Below are 22,164 nucleotides of genomic sequence, written 5' to 3' on the forward strand. Positions count from 1 at the left end.
CGGCCTCTGGCCACACCTCTGGTATCCTCGGTCTGTTGTTCACCTGGAAGGAGGGCTGCCTGAAAGGGGGGGGGGGGGGGGAGGGGGCAGGGGGGGGGGAGGTTTGGAAGGATGGCTAATGGTGGGTAATATAGAGGGAGGATTGCCAGGAGGGGAGGCTAGGAGGGGGAAGGTGTGGAGGTGGCATAAGGAGGAGACGGGTGAGCAATAGACAAGAGTTAGTGCTCAGTGGTTAAGCGCAGACCTATGAGCCAGAAGGTCACAGTTCGGTTCCCGGGTTGATCACCTGTGTGGGGCGTGCGGGAGGCAGCCGATCAGTAATTCTCTCCTTCCTTCCTCTCTGAAATCAATAAAAATATTTTTTAAAAACGAGTTAGAAATGGAAGAGAGATAGAAGGAATATGACTGGAGGGGAAGAATGGATAGAGGAGTGAAGTATTTAGAGAAAAGCAAGTAATCTCATGGCTTGTTTGATACATTTTATATTTGGTGTTGTCATGACTAATCACAACTATTAATAAGGACAACGCAGTTAGCAGAGGTCTGGCCCATAGTATAAACCTGGCGCACAATATTTTCTACTTTAAATTGATGTGATGACTTCTCCACACTCATTCTCTGGTTCCTCCATTTGTCACACTGTGCAGGGTGACTGGTGCTGGGGACATGGGTTTGGTGGTGACCGAGACACCCCAGGCCCTGCCCTTGGAGATTCACCATCCAGTGGGGAGGCAATCCTGTGCCCAGGCAGTGATGGCCCAGAGAGGGCAGGGCTGGGAGGGGGACCCCAGGAGGGTAGGGCAGCCTACAGGGAGCCTGGGGGTCAGGGAGGACCAGTCTTCTGAGCTGGCGTCCAGGCCCTGAGGTTGTGAGCGGAGGGAACATCTCTCCACCTTTGACCCCTGCCCTCCAGTTCCCCACTTGCTCCCACAGCCAAGGGCGAGTGATGCGATACAGGGGCATGCACCTGGACGCGTTCTCCCCACCTTGGCCACGCTCAGGCTTACATACCTTCGCTAGAGGCTTGTCCTGCGCCCCGTAGGACCATCAGAGTTTAGCAGCCGATTTAGGCCCGTCAGCGCCTGGAGCTTGCTCTTTATATCCTCCCTGTTTATATCAACTAGTCCACCTGCCGGCCGGGGTTCCGGAGCTGCAGCTCTTTGATCTGAGGAAGCGAAGGCAGCCTTAGTCCATGAGGAGCTCGAGATGAACCAGAACACCTCTGAGACGTAACCCAAGCTCCCACGAGTGGCGACTGTCGCTTAGACTCCATCCTGAGGGCCTCTCCCTCTACAACTGGCCTACGATCCAGGAGTGTAAGCAGTAGAGGGACAAAGCCATCTCCAAGGGTAGACCCCGGCTGGGAAATGTATGAAGACTTACTCAGGCCTGATCCTTAACGGTTCTGTGTTGGCCACTAGGTTTAATATTCTGAGACCAGAATTAGAGACATGAAAAAAAACAATGTTGTCCTAGCCCAGTGGTCGGCAAACTGCGGCTCGCGAGCCACATGCGGCTCTTTGGCCCCTTGAGTGTGGCTCTTCCGCAAAATACCGACTTCTGCGCATGGGCCACGAAGTTTCCATCGCACTGTACGTGCGCGCCCGCACGTGGTATTTTGTGGAAGAGCCACACTCAAGGGGCCAAAGAGCCGCATGTGGCTCGCGAGCCACGGTTTGCCGACCACTGGTGTAGCCGGATGACAATCTAAACAACTGAGCTATCCAGCCAGGGCTCCCAGCCAGTTTTTTACTCAAATTGCTTCAGTAAATCTTTTCAGAGACGATAGTCTATAAACCTGAAATGTTAACATTTTCCATTGATGCGAGAGCTTGTCTCTCACAGTCCCTGACTGCTCCTGTCCATCTTGGGCCACTACCCTTCCTTACCTCACAAGCAAACAACCCATCGACCTCTCCCTCAGGCCCACCCACCACGCCATGCTGACCTGCGTTCCTGATTCTCTCTGGGCCTCCAACCCAACAGACGCCGGTGCATCTCGGAGGCCGAACCTCTTAAAGCGGAACGAGATCTTTTCATGCCGCTCCTGAAACTTCCTTAGCATGCTCTGACGCCGGAGGCTCTAGGCTCCCACCCATCATTCATGGCCTTCTCATACCCGCCTCCAGCCCCTGCAACGCTCCCATCTTCTCCACCAAGGACCCCAACGTTACCAGTGGGGTATGGTTAGTCCAACCACAAACTAATCGTCAAACCCAGGTTCCCATGAGTGCCCAATCCAACACCAACCGGGCCCTACCTATCCCTCCGACACCACCCACTTTACTGCATTCGCACCCCCCTTGCTTTCTCTCACATCCGCTGCGTCTCCATTCACAGTCTCCGCTTGCTTTCACCTGGGAATGTCAGGACACACGGACGGATGGTTACGCCTCAAGGTTCCACTGAAGTCCCTGCTTGCTTTTCTCGGACTCTAACTGCTCATGTGAAGGACCTGGTTTTTCCTTGCAATTCCCCTCTAACCCAGGATGTGGATGGTCTTCCTGTCTGCTCGGTTCATTTCAACAAGTCACTGACGCTCAATATCTACTCCCAAGCCCTTGCTCCTAGGGACACAAGGTATCTAGGAACATATCACCACCATGTCAGTCACAATTCAGGACATGACCTTGCACCTGAAGGTAAAACCTTATCCGCAGCATGCATTTAGCCCATCATTAATTTCATCTTTACCCAAGACTAAAATGCAACTGCAATGGTCTGGGCCTGATAGGGGTTGAATTGTGTCCTCCATACCCCCACCTCCCTGAAAAAGATATGTTGAAGTCATCCAACACCTCAGTGACCTCATTTGGAAATAGGATCATTGCGGATGGTTTGAGCAGTGTCCCACATCCCTCCTCAAAAACTCCTCCCCACTCCACGCTCCACTGTTGCAGGAACTCCTTCCTACTCCTACCATCTACTAGTATGAATTGGGATTTCTCTGCTTCTTCCACAACTTCCCTAATGGCCCCTTCGTGGGACTCAGTTTGTAATCACTGAACTTTTTAAACAATATTTTTTAAATTGATTTTTAGAGAGAGAGGAAGGGAGAGAGAGAAACATTGATGTGAGAGCAAAACATCAATCTGCTGCCTCCTATATGCCCCGACTGGGGATCAAGCCCAAACCCAGGCATGTGCCCTGACCGGGAACCAAACCAGCAACCCAATCAACTGAGCCACACAGGCCAGGACAATCACTGAACCTTTTTTTTTTTTTAAATATATATATATATTTCTTTATTGATTTCAGAGAGAAAGGGAGAAGGAGAGAGAGATAGAAACATCAATGATGAGAGAGAACCTTTGATCGGCTGCCTCCTGCACACCCCCCACTGGGGATCGAGCCCGCAACCCAGGTATGTGCCCTTGGCCGGAATCGAACCTGAGACCCTTCAGTCCGCAGGCTGATGCTCTATCCACTGAGCCAAACCGGCTAGGGCGAATCACTGAACCTTTTATACAGTAAATGACACTGTAACAACCCTAATGGCTTTGAATCCACCTCCTCATCGAATTCACCCAGGTTTTCCAGCTTTCAAAATATTACCCATCCTCCTAAGTCAGCCGAAGCCGCGGACAAACTCTTTTGGTGTCAGTGGCATTGCTCCCTCTTGTGACTCATCTCATGGTCGCGGTGTTGTCCCTGCATCTTCTCCTTGGTTTTCCACCTCTAATCAACCTCTGTTTTTTGACCACTCAAATGAAAAGGACAATTATCTCCATGAGACTTGGATCTTCCTCAACGGCGCATACTTCCTGTGTGTGAATTTCACTGGCTGCTGTCTACCTACCAGCTGGACTGCCTCCTGTGATCTTGCCCAAGTGTAAGCCCTTATCCGAGTTTTGATGCCCCTAATTCCATCATACGCACGTTTCACTCGTTCTCCTCTCAAACCACAAACTCCTCACAGATGTAAGGATCCCGCGAAGCCTGAAAATCACCGTGTAGACAAGATCCAGGCTGACTGTGATCTCCTTTTTCGTTAGGATCCAAAGAAGCCGTGGGACAGGAAACCAGGTGCCTGGGAGTGAACTCCGAGGATTCGGCATGGCCTCCACCATATGTGGGCAACTTCTGTGCCCAGGTTAGGGGCTGCCAGGGGAGGGACTTGCGGGCTGTGGATGGCAGCAGTGCTGCAGGTGTATTTCCAGGAACTCCGCAGGCATCGGCATTACCAATAAGAACATCGCGAGGCCGAAAAGGAAATCTGCAGAATTGCTACCACTTTTCCAACTCCAAGCGGCTCTCTCCACCTCCTTCTCAGAACCCTCCCAACTGGCAGCCCTCTGGCTTCAAAATGTAGTTTTACTCTTTAATTCAGTGATTTTGATTTCTCTTCCTAGGAACACCCATCGTCAAAGGCCTGCTAGACCAGAACCCTGAATCAGCTTGCGATCCAATAGTTCATACAGCAAATGGTGCAACCAGTCTTGCACAAACAACGGGGGTGAAAAACCCGTCCTGATATCACCCCAGACACTAACTCCTGAGGAGGTCTCGTTTGAAAGTGAGCTCTCCAGATCCCCCTGTCATCGATCCCAGTCATCTCCCCACGTTGGAAAATTAAGGCCATTGAGGATAGATTAGGTCTGTCTTACGCAAGACGGAGATTGAGTAAAGTTTGTCTCCACTAAAGTCCAGACGTATGTTTTCCCTTTGGACTCTCGATTATTTTTTACTTATTTATCAGATCCTTCTGTGGCTCTTCATACCTGGAAGGCACCACTTCAAGCACTTGACAAATATGTCACTACATCCCCATAACAACTCTAGGAGGTAGGCAGTATTCTGATGCCCAGTATACATATGAGGGGATTGGGGCACAGAGAGGTTAAGCAAGTTTCCTAAGCTCACACAGCTGGAAAGTGGTAGAGTTGGGGCTCTCTCGTGACAGTCTTCGCTTTCATTCTCTACTATTGCCTCTCCAGCAAACGACCAGGAGGTCACTCATAAAAAGATGGAGGTTCTCACATGATCTTTTGGGCCCTGGCTTTTGTTGTTGTTGTTAATCCTCACCCAAGGATTTTTTTTAAAATTGATTTTTAGAGAGAGTGGCAGGGAAGGGGAGGGACACAGAGAGAGAAACATCAACGTGTCTCATATCAATGGGTTGCCTCCGGAGATGGAGCCTGCAACCCTGAAACATGCCCTTCACCGGGATCGAACCCGAGACCCTCCAGTTCGTGGGTCGACGCTCTATCTATCGAGCCAAACCGGGTAGGGCTGGGCCCTGGCTTTTAAGAAGTCAAGGACTGAAGAATGGTTGTGAATATCGGAGCTAGATCTCCTTGAAGATTGAAGGGACGAACACTAGGCGCAGTGACACGGGCTGGCCGCCTGGGGGCGCCGGCCCCGCTCGCGGAGCCTGGAGCGGGAGGAGGGAACCTCGGAAACAAATGTCAGGCTCAGACTCTCAGGACCACAGAACGCGGAGAACACAGCATCTTAGAAGCTGGGAACAAAGCCTCTTAGAACGTAGAACAAAGGTCCCTGGAATCCTAGAATGGTGCGCGCGGAGCCTCGCCGCATCTGGGAGACAAAAGACGCTTAGATTCTGTTCTGGCCGGATCATAGCGTCTCCACCCAGGTTCTTACGATTCCAGAATTTGGGGTATAACCGATCTTAGACTCTTAGAAGCAAGACGGGCTACGTAATTTGCGAGGCCCAATGTGAAATGAAAACGCGGGGCCCCTTGTTCAAAAATTAAGAATTTCAAGACAGTAACAGCAGAACATAAAAACTAAGCGCCAGGATCTTCTTAGCTGGCCGCATGCAGCTGTGCCCACCCCACTTAGAAGTATAATTTTATGGGAGGCTCTTGATCTTAGCGAGACTGGCCCTCTAGTTTTACAGCCGAATGTCTGGGAAGGCTTCGTGGAAGAGGAGGCAAAATGAGGGCTCGACTCTTTAACCCTTTCCTCCCCCTGTTCAGCCTCAGAAGCTGAAGGTTGCGAGGAGTTGAGGGGAAAGGAACATCTGCCAAACCGTCACTGGGACCCGTTCTCTATTTATAGAACACCTCTTTCCCTGCTGCCAGACTGTCCAATGGTAGCCGGAGCTCGCCCGCAAGGGGGCGGAACCCGCTGCGGGAACGGAGAAGCACGGACCAATGATATTGGAGTAAGGGCGGGCTTGTTTCATTGTGACGCGTGGGGGGCGTGGTCACGGACCAATGGCAGGCTAGCGTGGGGGGGCGTGGCGAGGCCTCCAGAGAGCAAAGCCAGTAGGCAGCCGCGAAGCTGCGAGCATGCGTCGCGTGGAGGGAGTGGGGCGGCGCGTGAACCGCGGAGCAATAGGTAACGGTTGCTGTGTGGCAGGGGGCGTGGCCATGCAGATGAGACGCGGGTGGGCGGACCAATGGGCGGGCGCCTATGCAGATGAGACGGTGACAGCCGGGCCAGCAGGCGGGCGGGCGGGCAGGCGGGCTGTTGGGGCGGGGAGGTGGGACCGGCAGAGGGGTGGCCGCGGGGCCCGGCTGGGCTGGGGCGGGGGGCCGCAGCCATGATCCGGGCCTTCTCGTTCCCGGTGAGCCCCGAGCGGGGCCGGCTGCGGGGCTGGCTGGAGGGCAGCCTGGCCGGGCTCTGCGAGTTGCACTGGCTACGGGAGAGGCAGGAGTACCGCGTGCAGCAGGCGCTGCGGCTGGCCCAGCCCGGAATGGGGGGCGCCGAGGCCGAGGACGAGGAGGACGCCGACGAGGACGAAGATGCAGCGGCGGCGCGCCGGGCCGCGGCGGCCCTGGAGGAGCAGCTGGTGAGGGGCCGCCTGTCCGTCCCTCCCTCCCTCCGCAACCATCTGTGTCTGTCTGTCTGTCTGTCTCGGTTAGATGCTCATATACCCATCCCGGTGGGGGAGGGGGACGGGGGGAGGGAGAGGGGGTGGGGCTGCAGACCCTGGAGTCTGGGCGGCGGGCGGGATGTGGCCTCCCCACCCCCGAACTGGGGAAGGAGGCACTGCATCGCCCCGGCTGGAGCCCATAGAGATGCACGGGCCCCATCCCGTGCACCCCTTCCCCAAAGGAAATGTTTTTGGGCGCCAAGTATGTGTCAAGCCTGGGGACCAGTATTGGGCATGCGTTGTCTTTGTGCAGCGTGGATGATCAGAGGGGATAGTCCCCATTTTACAGAGGAAGAAACTGAGGCTCGGAGAGGGCAAACGACTCACCCAAGGTCACACATCCAAACATGCCCCGCTCTGGGGCCCGGCTGCCAGGGCTCCACCTTCCCTAAGTCCGGGTGTGCTTGGAGATCTCCGGAGGGGCCGGACCAGGGGGAGGGAATCTTAGGGTCCCCCGGAGGGAAGCTCACAGACCCCGAGGACCCCACGGTGATCTTGACCCTCCGGTGGCACTTCCCCTCCTTTCCTACCTGGTCCCAACCCTGGTTAACCCAAGAGGAGGCAGGTGGAGGGGGCCATGGGGGTCTGACTTCTGGGCTCTGGGCGCTTTAATGGGGGAAGACGAGGCAGAAGTCTGCAGAATGACTCTCTTGTCATTCTCCACTCTCCCTCTCGTCATCTCTTGATTCTCGCACCGCTTCCTGGGCTCCTCGCACTCTCCCTCCTCATCTCTGCGACTGGCTGTGTGCTTCTGTCTCTCTGCTCTTCCCTTCTGCACCTCTCTTCCGGCCCTAGGTCCCCGTCCCTGTCTCTCTCTCTCTTCCCCTCCCCCCAGCCCGCCAGGCCCCAGACCCCAGCTCCCCGTGCAGATCCCATCCCCGAGCCTGTGGGTGGTCAGAGCTTCCCGTTTGGGGAAACCTGAGCCGAGGTGGCGGGGGAGGGGGCGCTCCCTGCTGCTGACCTCGACTGCCCCCACCCCAGATGGGGACGGGGAGGGGACTGAAGCCAGACTCCCAGGCTGCACGCCCAGCCCCTCCCCAGGCGGGAGTGGGACCCTGCACATTCCTTCTCTGGAAACAGAAACAGCTGTGGGAGGCCCCACCCCCTCCCAAAGTTAGAGACACATTGTGGGGGCCTTCAGCAGCTCCTCCACCCCACCCCCGGCAGGCTGGGCTTGGGCAGGCGCCTCCCACCTCCACAGGAGAGAGGAAGGCGTGGGGATGGGCAAGCTGTGTCCTTCCTCGCCGTCCCTCAGTCTCTCCCTCTCTCTGCCTCAGTCTCCCTTCCCTTCCCCTCTCCCCTTCCCCATCTCTGCCTCTCAGCCGCCCCCCCCCCGCCCCCAGGCACCACGAGGTGGTAGTAGAGAGGCCTCTCCCCCCACCCATACCCATCACACACACACACACACACACACACACACACACACACACACACACACAGTCTCCAGGCAAAGCTCTGTCCCAGCTCAGGGAGGAGGCGGCAGTCAGGGGAGGGAGACAGCCCCGCAGAGAGGAGCGGAGAAGCGCTAAATATAAATCCCTCTGGTGTTAGGGGTTCCTGGGTCCTTCTGAAGAGGGGGTGGAGGTTTCTACTCACTCCTGAGCCTCTGTCTTACTACTTACCCCTCCCAATCCCTTTGAAGCAAGAACACTGAAGCCAGACTTCATTAGTTTCTAATAATAATGATGGGGATGCAGGAACAGGGTATGGCAGAGAGAACAGGCAAGAATCCTAGGGGGGGGTGGGAGGGTCCTATTCTCTCCCACCAAGGATGAAGGTCCCCTTCCAGCAAGAGAGACTTAAGTTAGACTCGCAGAAGGACTTCCTAACGGAGGTCAAGGGAGTTGGGCACAGACTAGGGGAGGAACAAAGGTCTGAAAAAGTTTGGGCAAAGGGGTTAGGTCTCCAGGAGCCCTAACCACACTCATGTTAAACCTGCTTGAGCTCGACACCCTCAAGCCCACTAGGCATTGTGGGCAAATGGGGAGCCAGATTCAGACCAAAGACCTTCTGGTCTTTTAAAGATTCATGCCTTTGCAGCTGAAAAGAATGAGGTCAGACTTAGAATAGACTGAGGGAGGGAGAGTTGGGGGGGGGGGGCGTCCAGGCACAAAGAGAAGGCCTCTCCTTTCTGTCCCCCAAACTCCTGCCTTCCCTGCAGTGGCAGCATTGAAATTAGACCTGGAGAACTCACCAGCATTTATTTTTAATTACACAAGTAAATGTGATTTTATATTTTCCTTGGTGGAAATTCAGAGCTTTCATGTGACCATAAAAGCTAGCATTTCTTAAGTGCTTAACAGGAACTGCTGTTTTAACTCATTGCATTCTCACAACAACCCCATAAGAGAGGGGGTTGAAGGATGCCCTGTTACAGATGAGAAGACCACGGTCCGAGAGGTAAAGTGACCTGTTCAGGGTCACACAGCTGGGAAGCGCCAGCGCTGAATCTGAACCCTGGTAACTAGGACCCGAACAATGCCTCCCCCGCCACTGCCTTCTCCCAGCCGGGACCCTGATCCCTCGCTTGACTCCCTGAATGCATCCTCTCCCCTGAAATCACCTCTGGGCCACTTGTGCGTCCCTCCAGACCTCTTTGATGCATCTTCTGGCAGAAACGGTTTACATACCCAAAATATCAAGTTTTGCTTTGCTTTTGTACAAACTCCAGTGACGTAGTGGGTGAGGTCCCAGAGACTATGTCAGTGGTTTTCAAAGTGAGGCCCACTGGACTAGAGCATCACACAGGGACCGGTTAGCAATGCTATTTTGGGGGTTCCTGCCTGGAACCAGAAGTTCTGGAGGGATCCAGCAATTCGGGTTTTAACATGCTCTCCGGGCAATTCTGACCCACCCTCCCACTGCACATCCTGCCCTTCCCTTTCTCCCCTCAACGCTCTCATCTTGGTGATGGTTCTGTGCAGAAATGGCTTCCTTCCATTCTTCCTGTTGTATAGCATTCTGCTCTACACATTCATTCCTTCGCGGAAACTTTCCTGAGCACCTACTTTGTGCCAGCCACTGTTCTAGGCACTGGGGGTTGGGAAGGTGCAGGAGTGAACAAAACAGTTAAGTCTCTCTGCCCTCCAGGGCCTGACATTCCAGTGCGAGAGACAATAAACAGATGCCAGCCTGATCTATAACTTTAAGCCGGGAGGGCATTACCGCTGTGTAGGGGAAAAGGCAGGGCACCCGGAGTGCAGCATGACAGGGAGCTATTTTGGAGAGAGGGTGGGAGCAGGGATGGGGTGAGCGAAGTTTCTGAATGAAGCAAGGGAATGAGGCAGAAGGAGAGGCGGGGGACACATGCTCCTGAGGTTGGAACATGCCAGGCGTGTTCAGGGAACAGCGAGGCCGGTGTGGCTAGTGCAGTGAGCAAGGGGGCGATTAGTAGGAGGCATGACACGGGGCATGTGGGCAATTCTGATTTGTTTGTTAGCCGCCCCTGATGCTGCACAAACTTGCCTGCTTTTCTGGGTTTGGCTCAAAGATGACGCACCCTGAGCACCTCTGCACACCCAGAGCAGGAGCCCAAAGTGGACTGTCTTGTTGCCTTTCTTGCCATAAACAAGCCCAGGTGGGGGCCTCCGTTCCGGGGGGGGGGGGTAGGGGGGATGGGGCCCAGGAGAGCAGTCACCGGAGTGGGAAGCAGGGGGGAGGGGGTGTCTGCAACAGAGCTGGCCGGTCTTGCTGCCTTAAATAGGCAGCGCTGGGCGCCTGCCCTCCCCGCCCCTCCTCCCTCTCCCCCTCCCTCCCACCGCCCAGACAAGCCGCTTTTGTCTGAGGGTCAACCGTCAGGGCCCGCTGCTGCCACCTCTGGCCTCACCCAGACCCTGTGGGACTCTTCCTGGCTCTGGCCCCATTTCCCGAAATGGTGTTAAGTTCTAGTGTCTTAGAGACCCCAGTGGTGTCGGTTCAGGCCCTGCCCTCACCCGCAGTCCCCGTCACACTCCCCTCAAAGCGTTTTCACTGTCATTTCTTCACACCTGATAGGAAACGGTCTCTTCCTGCAGCAAGAAGGAGCCGGGGTAGACTCCACAGACATTCCTTATGGGGATGAGGAGTGGTGGGTGGACACTGGGGGCTTGTGGGTGGGGAGGGAGCAAGAGCAGGAGGCAGACGTGGTCCCAGGGGTTAAAGGAACCACTGAGGCCAGGAAGGCCTTGCCGCTAGGCATGGGGGTTCTTTCCGAAGTGAGGAGCAAAACATATGAGTCATAGCCCGCCAGTTTATCCCTGTGAGGGAAGGGGTCAGTGTGCACCAGAAAGGACTCAGGAAACTTGCAAAAGAACTTTCTATCGCTGGCGAAGGGGCAGTAGGAGGAGAGGAGAGCATCTGAGAAGAAAAGGTCAAGGATGGGAGAAGGCAGACCAATGGCTAGGGCAGGGGTGGGCAAACTTTTTGACCCGAGGGCCACAATGGGTTCTTAAACTGGACCGGAGGGCCAGAACAAAAGCATGGATGGAGTGTTTGTGTGAACTAATATAAATTCAAAGTAAACATCATTACATAAAAGGGTACGGTCTTTTTTTTTTTTTTTAGTTTTATTCATTTCAAACGGGCCGTAGTTTGCCCACGGCTGGGCTAGGGGATTTGCTAGGTCCTGGACCCCAACTTTTAGCAATGAAGTGCCTCTAAAGCAAGAAGAACTGAAGTTAGACTCAAGGGGGGGACATTCTAATAGGGGTCAAGGGGCCACCAGCACAGACGGAAGAAGGCAGCGGGGAGGGATGGGACCTAGAAGGGAGTGAGGTGGCTGCAGCGAGGACTGGGTTTAGCCAGAAGGACTTTCTCATGGATAAAGGGGCAGAGTTTGAAGGGGATCCTGGGACTCCGGTCCTGCTTTTACCCTTTTGAAGTCAGAGCCTCCTGGTCAAGGTGAAACTCTGCCCGTGAACTCCTGGAATAGGGGACTGGGACGGGCAGAGACCTTGGGGGTGCCTTCTGACCACCCTGCTCTTGCCACGCCTTCAGGAGGCCTTGCCCGGACTCATCTGGGACCTGGGCCAGCAGCTGGGAGACCTGAGCCTGGAACAGGAAAGTGGGCGCAGCTCAGGTGAGCATGGGTCAAGGGAGCAGGGGCCGCTGGGATACCCCAATGTTTTCCACTGTCCCCCCCCCCTCTGGCTCCCCTGTCTCTGTTGCTTGGTCTCCTCCTCTCTCCTTCCCCTGGTTTCCCCAGCCAAGCCCCCTTTCGTCTCTCCCTTTCTCCCCAATCCAGGCTTCTACGAAGACCCCAGCTCCACAGGAGGTCCTGACTCTCCACCCTCGACCTTCTGTGGGGACAGTGGCTTCTCTGGATCTGGCTCCTATGGACGCCTGGGTCCCTCTGAACCCCGGGGCATCTATGCCAGTGAGAGGCCCAAGTCCCTAGGTAAGGTGGGTGGGTGGGGCCCTGACGGCCAGGGAAATGACTGCGAGAAGATGGTCTTGAGCACACTTCTGAGTCAAACCAACCTGAATTCGAATTCTGGCCGTGACATTCCCTTTCGCGTGGTGTTGAGCCTGTCACTTCTCTCTGGGCCTCTGTTTCTCCATCTGTTCGAATGGGGTTCATAGCAGCTCCTGCCTCCTAGGGAACCTTTGAGTATTCAGCGAGCCTCGGCCTTAGGCATTGAACTCGGCACAGGGAGCCTCTCAGTCATCAGGAACTGCTGCTGTTCATTTACACCAGTCCCTGCGCCCCGACTGGGTGCTGTCCTAGCCCTGTCCTGGGGGTGAGGGATACAGCAATGAAAAAAGCCCTGTCCTCACAACTGACACTCTAGTGCAGGGGTCCTCAAACTACGGCCCGCGGGCCACATGCAAATACAAATATTGTATTTGCTCCCCTTTTGTTTTTTTTACTTCAAAGTAAGATATGTGCAGTGTGCATAGGAATTTGTTCATAGTTTTTTTAAAAAATAATTTTATTGATTTTTTACAGAGAGGAAGGGAGAGGGATAGAGAGTTAGAAACATCGATGAGAGAGAAGCATCGATCAGCTGCCTCCTGCACACCCCCTACTGGGGATGTGCCCGCAACCCAGGTACATGCCCTTGACCGGAATCGAACTTGGGACCCTTCAGTCCCCAGGCCGACGCTCTATCCAGTAGCCAAACCAGCTAGGGCCATAGTTTTTTTTTTAAACTATAGTCCGGCCCTCCAACGGTCTGAGGGACAGTGAACTGGCCCCCTGTTTAAAAAGTTTGAGGACCCCTGCTAGTGGGTGAAACAGGTAACATACAAGATAAGTAAGTGAACTACATGGGGTATTAGACATTGACAAGTGCAAGGACAGGAAACTGGGGAAGGGGACTAGGGCATGTCACTGAGTTGGGGAGAGAATCGCAATTTTACAAAATATGCTCAGAGACTGTGACATTTGAGTGGCACCACGAAGTGAGGGAGTGGACCAATCAGGTTTCCGGGGGAAGAGCATGGCAGGAACTGGTAACAGCAAGTGCAAAGGCCCTGAGGCAGAGTGCGACTTGGCCTCTGCATCCGGAGGTCACTCTGGCTGGAGACTATAACCATGGAGGAGCGGGCTAGAGGTGGAGGTCAGCGAGGCGGAGCAGGGCAGGTCACGCAGGGCTTTGCAGGCTGCTGTGAAGATGTTCAGAACCTGAAACAAGGGAAGGGGTGAGGGCAGGGCTCCTTCCCTTCCCCTTTGCCTTTCCTTTCCTATTTTATTTCTTTTATTTTTTCTTCCTTTCCTTTCTTTGTGATGGGAATGGGGCATAGTGGGGAAATGCCCCTGTAGGCGCACTGGGAAGGGGCTTGAGAGCCTCTCCCACTCTTCCTTTTACATGTTGCTTCCTCCACCAGGAGACGCCAGCCCCAGCGCCCCCGAGGCGGCGGGAGCCCGGGCACCAGTCCCGCGGTCCTTCTCGGCGCCCTATCCGACGGCAGCGGGGTCTGGGGGCCCGGAGACCGGCTCCTCAGCGGAGCGGCGGGCCCGCGCGGGGCCCTTCCTGACGCCCAGCCCCCTGCACGCCGTGGCGCTGCGCAGCCCGCGGCCCTGCGGCCGTCCAGCGGCGGACTCGCCCGACGGCCCGGGCGCGGGGCGGCCCCTGGACGGCTACATCTCGGCGCTCCTGCGCAGGCGCCGCCGCCGGGGGGCGGGCCAGCCCCGGACGAGTCCCGGGGGCGCGGACGGGGGCCCGCGGCGCCAGAACAGCGTGCGCCAGCGGCCGCCCGACGCGTCCCCGCCCCCCGGAGGCGCGCGGCCCGCGCCCGAGCCCCCCGTGGAGCGCGCGGGGGGTCGTCCCGCGAGCCCCGCCGCCCTGGGCCGCCCCTGGGCCTCGCCGTGGGAGTCGGAGGCGGCGCCCGAGCCCGCCGCGTCGCCCGCCGCCCCCTCGCCCCCCGACAGCCCGGCGGAGGGCCGCCTGGTGAAGGCGCAGTACATCCCGGGCGCGCAGGCGGCCACCCGGGGCCTCCCCGGCCGCGCGGCCCGCCGCAAAGCGCCGCCGCTGACCCGGGGCCGCAGCGTGGAGCAGTCCCCGCCGCGGGAGCGCCCCCGGGCCGCGGGCCGCCGCGGACGCATGACGGAGGCCTCGGGCCGCCGGGGCTCGCCCCGGGCGCGCAAGGCCGCGCGCTCCCAGTCGGAGACCAGCCTGCTGGGCCGCGCCGCCGCGGCTCCTCCGGGCCCCCCCAAGTACCCGACGGCGGAGCGCGAGGAGCCGCGGCCCCCGAGGCCTCGCCGGGGCCCGGCACCCACGCTGGCCGCGCAGGCCGCGGGGTCCTGCCGCCGCTGGCGCTCCACGGCCGAGATCGACGCCGCCGACGGGCGTCGCGGCCGCCCCCGCGCCCCCGCCGCCCGGGGCCCCGGCGGTCCCGGCCCCTCCCCGTCCGCTCCTCCGCGCCGGTTGCTCTACGGCTGCGCGGGCAGCGACTCCGAGTGCTCGGCGGGGCGCCCGGGGCCCCTGGGACGCCGGGGTCCGGCGGGCGGCGTGGGCGGCGGCTACGGCGAGAGCGAATCCAGCGCCAGCGAGGGCGAGTCGCCCGCCTTCAGCTCCGCCTCCAGCGACTCGGACGGCAGCGGGGGCCTCGTGTGGCCGCAGCAGCTGGTGGCCGCCACCGCAGCCTCGGGGCCTACAGGGGGCGCGGGTGGAGGGGCGCCCGCCGGCCCCGCCAAAGTCTTCGTGAAGATCAAGGCTTCCCACGCGCTCAAGAAAAAGATCCTGCGTTTCCGCTCGGGCTCTCTCAAGGTCATGACTACAGTGTGAGTTCGGGGTGGGCTGTGCGCGCCCTCCATTGCCTCTGCACCACCACACTCCCCGTCGCCGGCCCTTCAGCGCCTCCCTTCCAAAGACCACCGTTTTCTCGGCTTCCAAAGACCCTCCCTCGCTGCCCCCTCCGCTGAGGTCCTGGTTGAAAAGGCTCCCCCTCCACCAGAGGGAGGAATTGGGGGGGAGCCCTGTTTGACCCCCTTCAGCTGGCGGCCCGGTTCTGCAGCCCGTGGGCAAGAAGGTCCCCTCCCTCTGAGCCCCACTTTCTTCTTCTGTACTATGGGTGCACTATGGTATGCTGAAGGGGGAATTCAGTGTGAATTTCCCCGTTTAGTTTAGACACTTAGTCTGTTTGATGCCCTTCACTGCTCTCACGGAGCCCTCTTATTCCTCCTTTCCATGCCCAGATATGGCCCCCTCATACACAAAATGCCCCCCATCCATGTCTCTGGACCCCTAGGATTTCCCCTTGGCACATGGCTGGAGACTCTGTCTGACCCAGGCGGTGCCTGCGGAGTGCCCTGGGAAGGCAAGGAGCACTGACTTTGGGGTTTTGAGGGTCGAATAGGAGTTGATAACACCAGGGAAGAACTACTCTTTCATCTCCATCCATGGACAATTATGGAGGACTGAGAAGTGGAAGAGGGGAAGGAAGATGGCTTCTATCTTGTGACCCCCTCCCTGGTGAGAGGGAGTGGGGGAGCTCAGGATGACCCTCAGCTGTTCCAATCCAGTATTTTTTTTTCTTTTTCAAAATTACTGTATTTATTATGACGATGGTGACTCCCCGGTGCACAGGGGGGCCAGATTCTGTGTGTTTCTCTAACCTCTTTGTAAATAAATGTACAATGTTACATATGTGGTGGGCTCTACTTCTGTGTTAGAATGGGAGACATGCTTTCCCTTTGGACTGACATTTATGAAGCGATTGCTGTTTGCTGTGGATGTGGCAGTGCCCTGAACCAGAAGGCAGATGCCAGGTTGGTCTCGGCATCATTTTCCCACCATTGGCCATTTTACCTCAGTGAAGCTGGCCTTTGATGGAGTTTTGTTTGGCCATAAAGATGGTTTCATAAAAGCAGAAACACTATAGGTAAAAGGACAGTCCCAAATCCCCTTTCTCAGAAGTCATCGTAATCAGTTTGGTATGCATCCCCCTCATGTTTTCCCTTTATGTGTTTGCATACATATATGGATCTAGTAACCATGTAAATATATATAACTATATATGTGCATCTAGATATTGTTGTACTGTATATGTAAAACTATAGTTACTTACATTGAACTATATGTATGCATTCTTTTTATAAAAATATATTTTATTGATTTTTTTTTTTTCAGAGAGGAAGGGAGAGGGATAGAGAGTTAGAAACATCGATGAGAGAGAAACACTTATCAGCTGCCTCCTGCACACTCCCTACTGGGGATGTGCCCGCAACCAAGGTACATGCCCTTGACCGGAATGGAACCTGGGACCCTTGAGTCCGCAGGCTGACGCTCTATCCACTGAGCCAAACCGGTTAGGGCTATGTATGCATTCTTTATCAATTTTTTTTTTTTTTTTGGTTAAGTCATCTGTGCCCAGAGATTTCTTAATGGGAAAGATTTTCATTAAGAACTGAATTTCTTTGATGGTTACAGTACTATTAAGCTTTTCTATTTCTACCCGTGTCAGTTTGGCTAAGTGGTGTTCTTCTAGGAATTTTTCCATTTAATCTAAACTTAGATGACATATATTCCTATTATTGCTTTAGCTGCATGAGAGTCCACTGTAGGGAGTCCCATAATCTAACCCGACTGTCAGCTCTCCAGTTCCTTTGCTGTTATGGCCCTTGCTGCAGTAATGTCCTTGTATGAGTTTCTTTGTGCTTTTGCGTATGACTGTCTGTAGGATCCACTCCTAGAAATAGAATTGCTTCGTCATTATAGTCTGATCATTTAAAAACTTGAAAAAAATGCTCACCTAAGGAGATATATATATATATATATATATATATATATATATATATATATATATATATGCTAATCCTCACCTGAGGATATTTTTCCATTGATTTTTACTAGAGAGTGTGGAAGGGAGAGGGAGAGACACACAGAGAGAGACACACATTGATTGGTTGTCTCCCACATGCTCCCCAACCAGGACCTCAATGGAGCCCGCAACCAAAGTATGTGCCCTTGACCGGAATCGAACCCAGGACTCTTCAGTCTGAAGGCCAGTGCTCTATCCACTGGGCCAAGTCGGCTAGGGCCTGAGGATATTTTTTCCATTGCTTTTTTAGAGTGGGAGAGTGGAATGGTGGGGGTGGAAGGGAGAGAGAGGAGAGAGAGAGAGAGAGAGAGAGAAACATTAATGTGAGAGAGGCACATCAATTAATTGCCTCTGGTGCACAGACTGTGGAAGGGGGTGGGGGGAGCAGGGGTTGGGTGGGAAGGGGGCGGGATCAAACCACAAGGGAGGTACTGTACCCTTGACCTTAACTGGGAATCAAACCCACAACCCTTCTGTGTGAGGGCTGACGTTCTAACCACTGAGGAACACCAGCCAGGGCTCATTTTTAAAACTTTTAAATTAAAAAAAAATTTTTTTGTTAATCCTGAGGATATTTTTCTATTGATTTTTAGGGAGAGTGGAAGAGAGAGGGAAAGACAGAGAGAAACATTGATGTGACAGAAACACATCAATTGGTTGCCTCCTGCACAAGTCCTGACCAGGGCAGGGCGGGGAGGAGCCTGCAACCAAGGTATGTGCCCTTGACCAGAATTGAACCCGGACCCTTTGGTCCACAGTCTGACGCTCTATCCACTGAGCCAAACCGGTTAGGGCTAGAAACTTTATTATTTTTTTAAATGTTTTTATTTTGAGAGAGAGGGATAGAAACATCGATGAAACATCATCAACTTATATTTTGAAAAAAAATAAATAAATAAAAAAATAAAAGCCGAAACCGGTTTGGCTCAGTGGATAGAGCGTCGGCCTGCGGACTGAAGGGTCCCGGGTTCGATTCCGGTCAAGGGCATGTACCTGGGTTGCGGGCACATCCCCAGTGGGAGGTGTGCAGGAGGCAGCTGATCGATGTTTCTCTCTCATCGATGTTTCTAACTATCTCTCTCCCTTCCTCTCTGTAAAAAATCAATAAAATATATATTTTGAAAAAAAAAAAAAAAAAAAAAGAAACATCATCAACTGGCTGCCTCCTGCACGCCCCCTACTGGGGATCGAGCCAGCAACCAAAACCCAGGCACATACCGTGATGGGGAATCAAACAGGTTATCTCTTGATTCCTGGGTCGATGCTCAGCCACTGAGCAACACTGGCAGGATCCATTTAGAAACGTTTCATTGGCACGGCCACACTTCCTTTCACTGAGACTGCCCTCAACTGACATTTGCAACAGCGCCCGGCTGGTGTGGCTCAGTGGTTGAGTCTTGACCTATGAACCGGGTCACGGTTGGTTCCCAGTCAGGGCACATACCCGGGTTGCAGGCTCGATCCCCAGAAGGGGGCATACAGGAGGCAGCCAGTCATCACTGAGACAAACATCATTGATGTTTCTGTCTCTCTATCCCTCTCCCTTCCGCTCAGAAATCAATAAAAATGTGTTAATATATTAAAAAACACACACAGCTATTTTTAAGATGCCTGTTTTTCCACTCCTTTACCGAACAATGGTTTGAGAACTGTTGTTTTAATTAGCATGTCTCCCTCCCTGTTTCCTAATGAAATACATCTTTTTGTTTGCTTATTGAACCACTTGTGTTTCTTCTGCGAATTAATTGCCTGCTCACAACCTTTGCCCCTTTTCTATTGGGGAAGCCCAATAGTTATACTAATTTCAAGGCTGGATTAACAGAGGCTCTGAGAGGGGCCATCACTTGCCCTGGTCACACAGCAAGAGGGAGGCCCCCTCCCCCCCAAAAAAAGAGGGACCCAACTGCCACCAAGTCCAGGTCTGAAGGGTGGGTATTTGTTGTTACTTTGACCTTTGTGCCTACATGGGTGGGTCCGCCTCTCTGTCCCTTTGAGATCTGAGAAGCGGGGACCAGACCTACTGTGTGCCTCTGAATCTCTGGTGCTCAGTAGGGCCCTGTGGACACCGCAAGGAACAGAAGAGAAAAGTCTCTGGCCGTGGAGCCCCCATTCTACGTGTGCAGATAAACGTGTTTCTTTTAGAGTATAATAAATCAAAGTTATTTTTAAAAGGTTGCCAGGAAAAGCCGTGGCTTGTCAGACCCTTGGGAATATTCGCCCATCTCCATTCTATGAAAGAGGCAACCAAAGCCAGAAAGGGGAAGGGACTTGTCTACGCAGGTCACTCCCTGGTCAAATGGTTGCAGTAAAAATGGATGACCTCCCTTCCTTTCTAGCTTGCTAGGGTTTGCTGTGAAAAAGAACAGCTAGCATGCGTGGCGCCCATGCCAGACTCTATTCTCAGCACTTTATATATATTGACTCATTTAATCCTCACAACCTCCTGGGGTTAGATACTGTTATGATCCCATTTTACAGATGGAGAACGGAGGCACGGAGCGGTTAAGTAGCTTACCCGAAGCTCAGATAGCAAAGTCGGAATTTAAGTTCCGGCTGCCTACGAGTTCAGGCCCTTAGCCACTGTCCTACGTAGTATATTTGCAAACGGATTGTCTCTGGAAGGATATACAAGGAACTGGTCACAGAGATGGAAGCTGGGTGGGGAGGGGAGTTGACATAATAAATAATTAAATTTTATAATCTTTTCAAGGTGGCAAGGCCTTGGCCGGTGCGGCGCAGTGGTTTGAGTGTTGGCCAGTGCACCCAAGGGTTGCAGGTTCGATCCCCGGCCCTATCAGGGTGTGTGCAGTAGGAAACCAATTGATGTGTCTCCATCAAATTAATGTTTCTCTCTCTCTGCGCCCCCCCCCCTTTTCCCTCCCTCGCACTCTTGCTAAAAACCAATGGAGCCCCAACCAGTTTGGCTCAGTGGATAGAGCGTTGGCCTGCGGATTCAAGGGTCCCAGGTTCGATTCTGGTGAAGGGCATGTACCTTGGTTGCTGGCACATCCCCAGTAGGGGGCGTGCAGGAGGCAGGTGATCAATGTTTCTCTCTCATCGATGTTTCTAACTCTCTATCCCTCTCCCTTCCTCTGTGTAAAAAATCAATAAAATATATTAAAAAAAAAAAAACAATGGAAAAAATATCCTCATGCCGGGCCAGCATGGCTCAGGGGTTGAGCATTAACCTATGAACCAGGAGGTCACAGTTGGATTCTGGGGTTGTGGACTCCATCCCCAGTGTGGGGCGTGCAGGAAGCAGCCAATCAATGATTCTCTCTCATCATGGATGTTTCTAGCTCTCTCTCTTCCTCTCTGAAATCAATTATATATATAAAATCCTTGAGTGAGGATTAACAAGAATGAATAAATAAATAAAAATAAAGGTGGTAGGACGATGAGGGAGCACTGAGCAGAGCCATGAGGGAACTGAGTGGGCGGGGGAGCTGAGCAGTCTGTCATTTGAAGTCCAGTGATCAGGGACGGTCTAACTGGGAAGGTGACATTTAATCAGAGACCTGAAGGAGTGAGGCTGTGGAGACCTCGGGGAAGAATATCCCAGGCAGAGGGGTCTGCCAGTGCAAAGGCCCTGAGGCCAAAACGGTGCCTGGTGTGTTGGCAAAAATAGCTGGGAGTCCAGCACCTCTGGGGTGGTGGGCGAGGGCAGAGAATGGGAGGGCGCACCCTATCGTGTGGGGGGGCCTCAGGGGCCATGCTGAAGATTTTGATTTTTCACTTTGAGGGAGATGAGAGCCCTGGGACATTCTCAGCTGAAGAGGGGCGTAGGTTTTGGGGGGGAATGAGGGAGTTAACCGTTTTATTGAGATATAAGCCACACACCATGAAATTAACCCGTATAGAATATAGACTTCAAGGGCTTTCTTTTCAAAAAAATATTTTCTTGTGATGGGAACTTTTAAGATCTGCTCTCCTAGCAATTTTCAAATACGCAGAATAATCACAGTATTCTTAACTGTTGTCCCCATGCTGTACCCTCATGGCATTTATTACTGGAAGTTGGTAGCTTTGACCACTTTCCCCCTTCCCCCCACTCTCCTTCTGGCATCCACCAATCTGTTCTCAGTAGCTATGAGGTCTTCTTTCCTTCTTCCCTATTAGGGAGATCATACAGTATTTGTCTTTCTCTGTCTGACTTATTTCACTTAGCATGATACCCTGAAGGCCCATCAGTGTTGTCCCACAAGGCAGTTTCCACACTTTTTATGGCTGAATAATATTCCATTGTGTGTATGATATATCCTTTATCCATTCATCCATCAATGGATATTTAGGTTGTTTCCACAGCTTGACTGTTGCAAATAATGCTGTGATGAACACAGGGGTGCACATATCTTTCTGATTTAGCGTTTTCATTTTCTTTGGATACATACCCAGAAGTGGAATTGCTGCATCGTCTAGTGGTTCTATTTTAAATATTTTAAAACATATTTTTATTGATTTCAGAGAGGAAGGGAGAGGGAGAGGGAGAGATAGAAACATCAATGATGAGAGAGAATCATTGATCGGCTGCCTCCTGCATGCCCCCACTGGGGATGGAGCCTGCAACCCGGGCATATGCCCTTGACTAGAATGGAACCCAGGACCCTTCAGTCCGCAGGCCGACACTCTATCCACTGAGCCAAACCAGCTAGGGCTCTATTTTATATTTTAAATAGTATATATATTTAAATATATATATATATATTTCAGAGAGGAAGGGAGAGGGGGAGAGAGATAGAAACATCAATGATGAGAATCATTGATCTGCTGCCTCCTGCATGCTTCCTACTGGGGACCAAGCCCACAACCCTGACCAGGAATCAAACCATGACCTCCTGGTTCATAGGTCGAGGATCAACCATTGAGCCACACCAGCTGGGCAAGTCTTGTCTTTTTATAGTAGCCATTCTAACAGGTGTGTGATGATATCTCTGTGGTTTTGACTTGCATGTCCCTGATGACTAGTGATGTTGAACACCTTTTATAGCTCCATTGGCCATTTGTATGTTCTTTTTCGAAAAATGTCTATTCACATCCTCTGACCCTTTTTTAATCAGCTTGGTTCTTTGCTAGTGAGT

General features: G+C 53.6%; 1 protein-coding gene across 1 annotated transcript; it reads left to right on the forward strand.

Annotated features, from left to right (window-relative positions):
* The first annotated feature begins 6,406 nt into the window (after window positions 1-6,406).
* On the forward strand, window positions 6,407-15,912 carry DACT3 (dishevelled binding antagonist of beta catenin 3). The gene is made up of 4 exons (XM_059666070.1): window positions 6,407-6,760; window positions 11,819-11,900; window positions 12,066-12,218; window positions 13,652-15,912. Exons 1-4 carry the CDS (start codon window positions 6,512-6,514, stop codon window positions 15,049-15,051), a joined length of 1,884 nt encoding a protein of 627 aa, XP_059522053.1. The 5' UTR covers window positions 6,407-6,511; the 3' UTR covers window positions 15,052-15,912.
* The last annotated feature ends 6,252 nt before the right edge of the window (window positions 15,913-22,164 follow it).

Source organism: Myotis daubentonii, chromosome 15 (assembly GCF_963259705.1).
Source record: "Myotis daubentonii chromosome 15, mMyoDau2.1, whole genome shotgun sequence".
Classification (NCBI taxonomy): Eukaryota; Metazoa; Chordata; class Mammalia; order Chiroptera; family Vespertilionidae; genus Myotis; species Myotis daubentonii.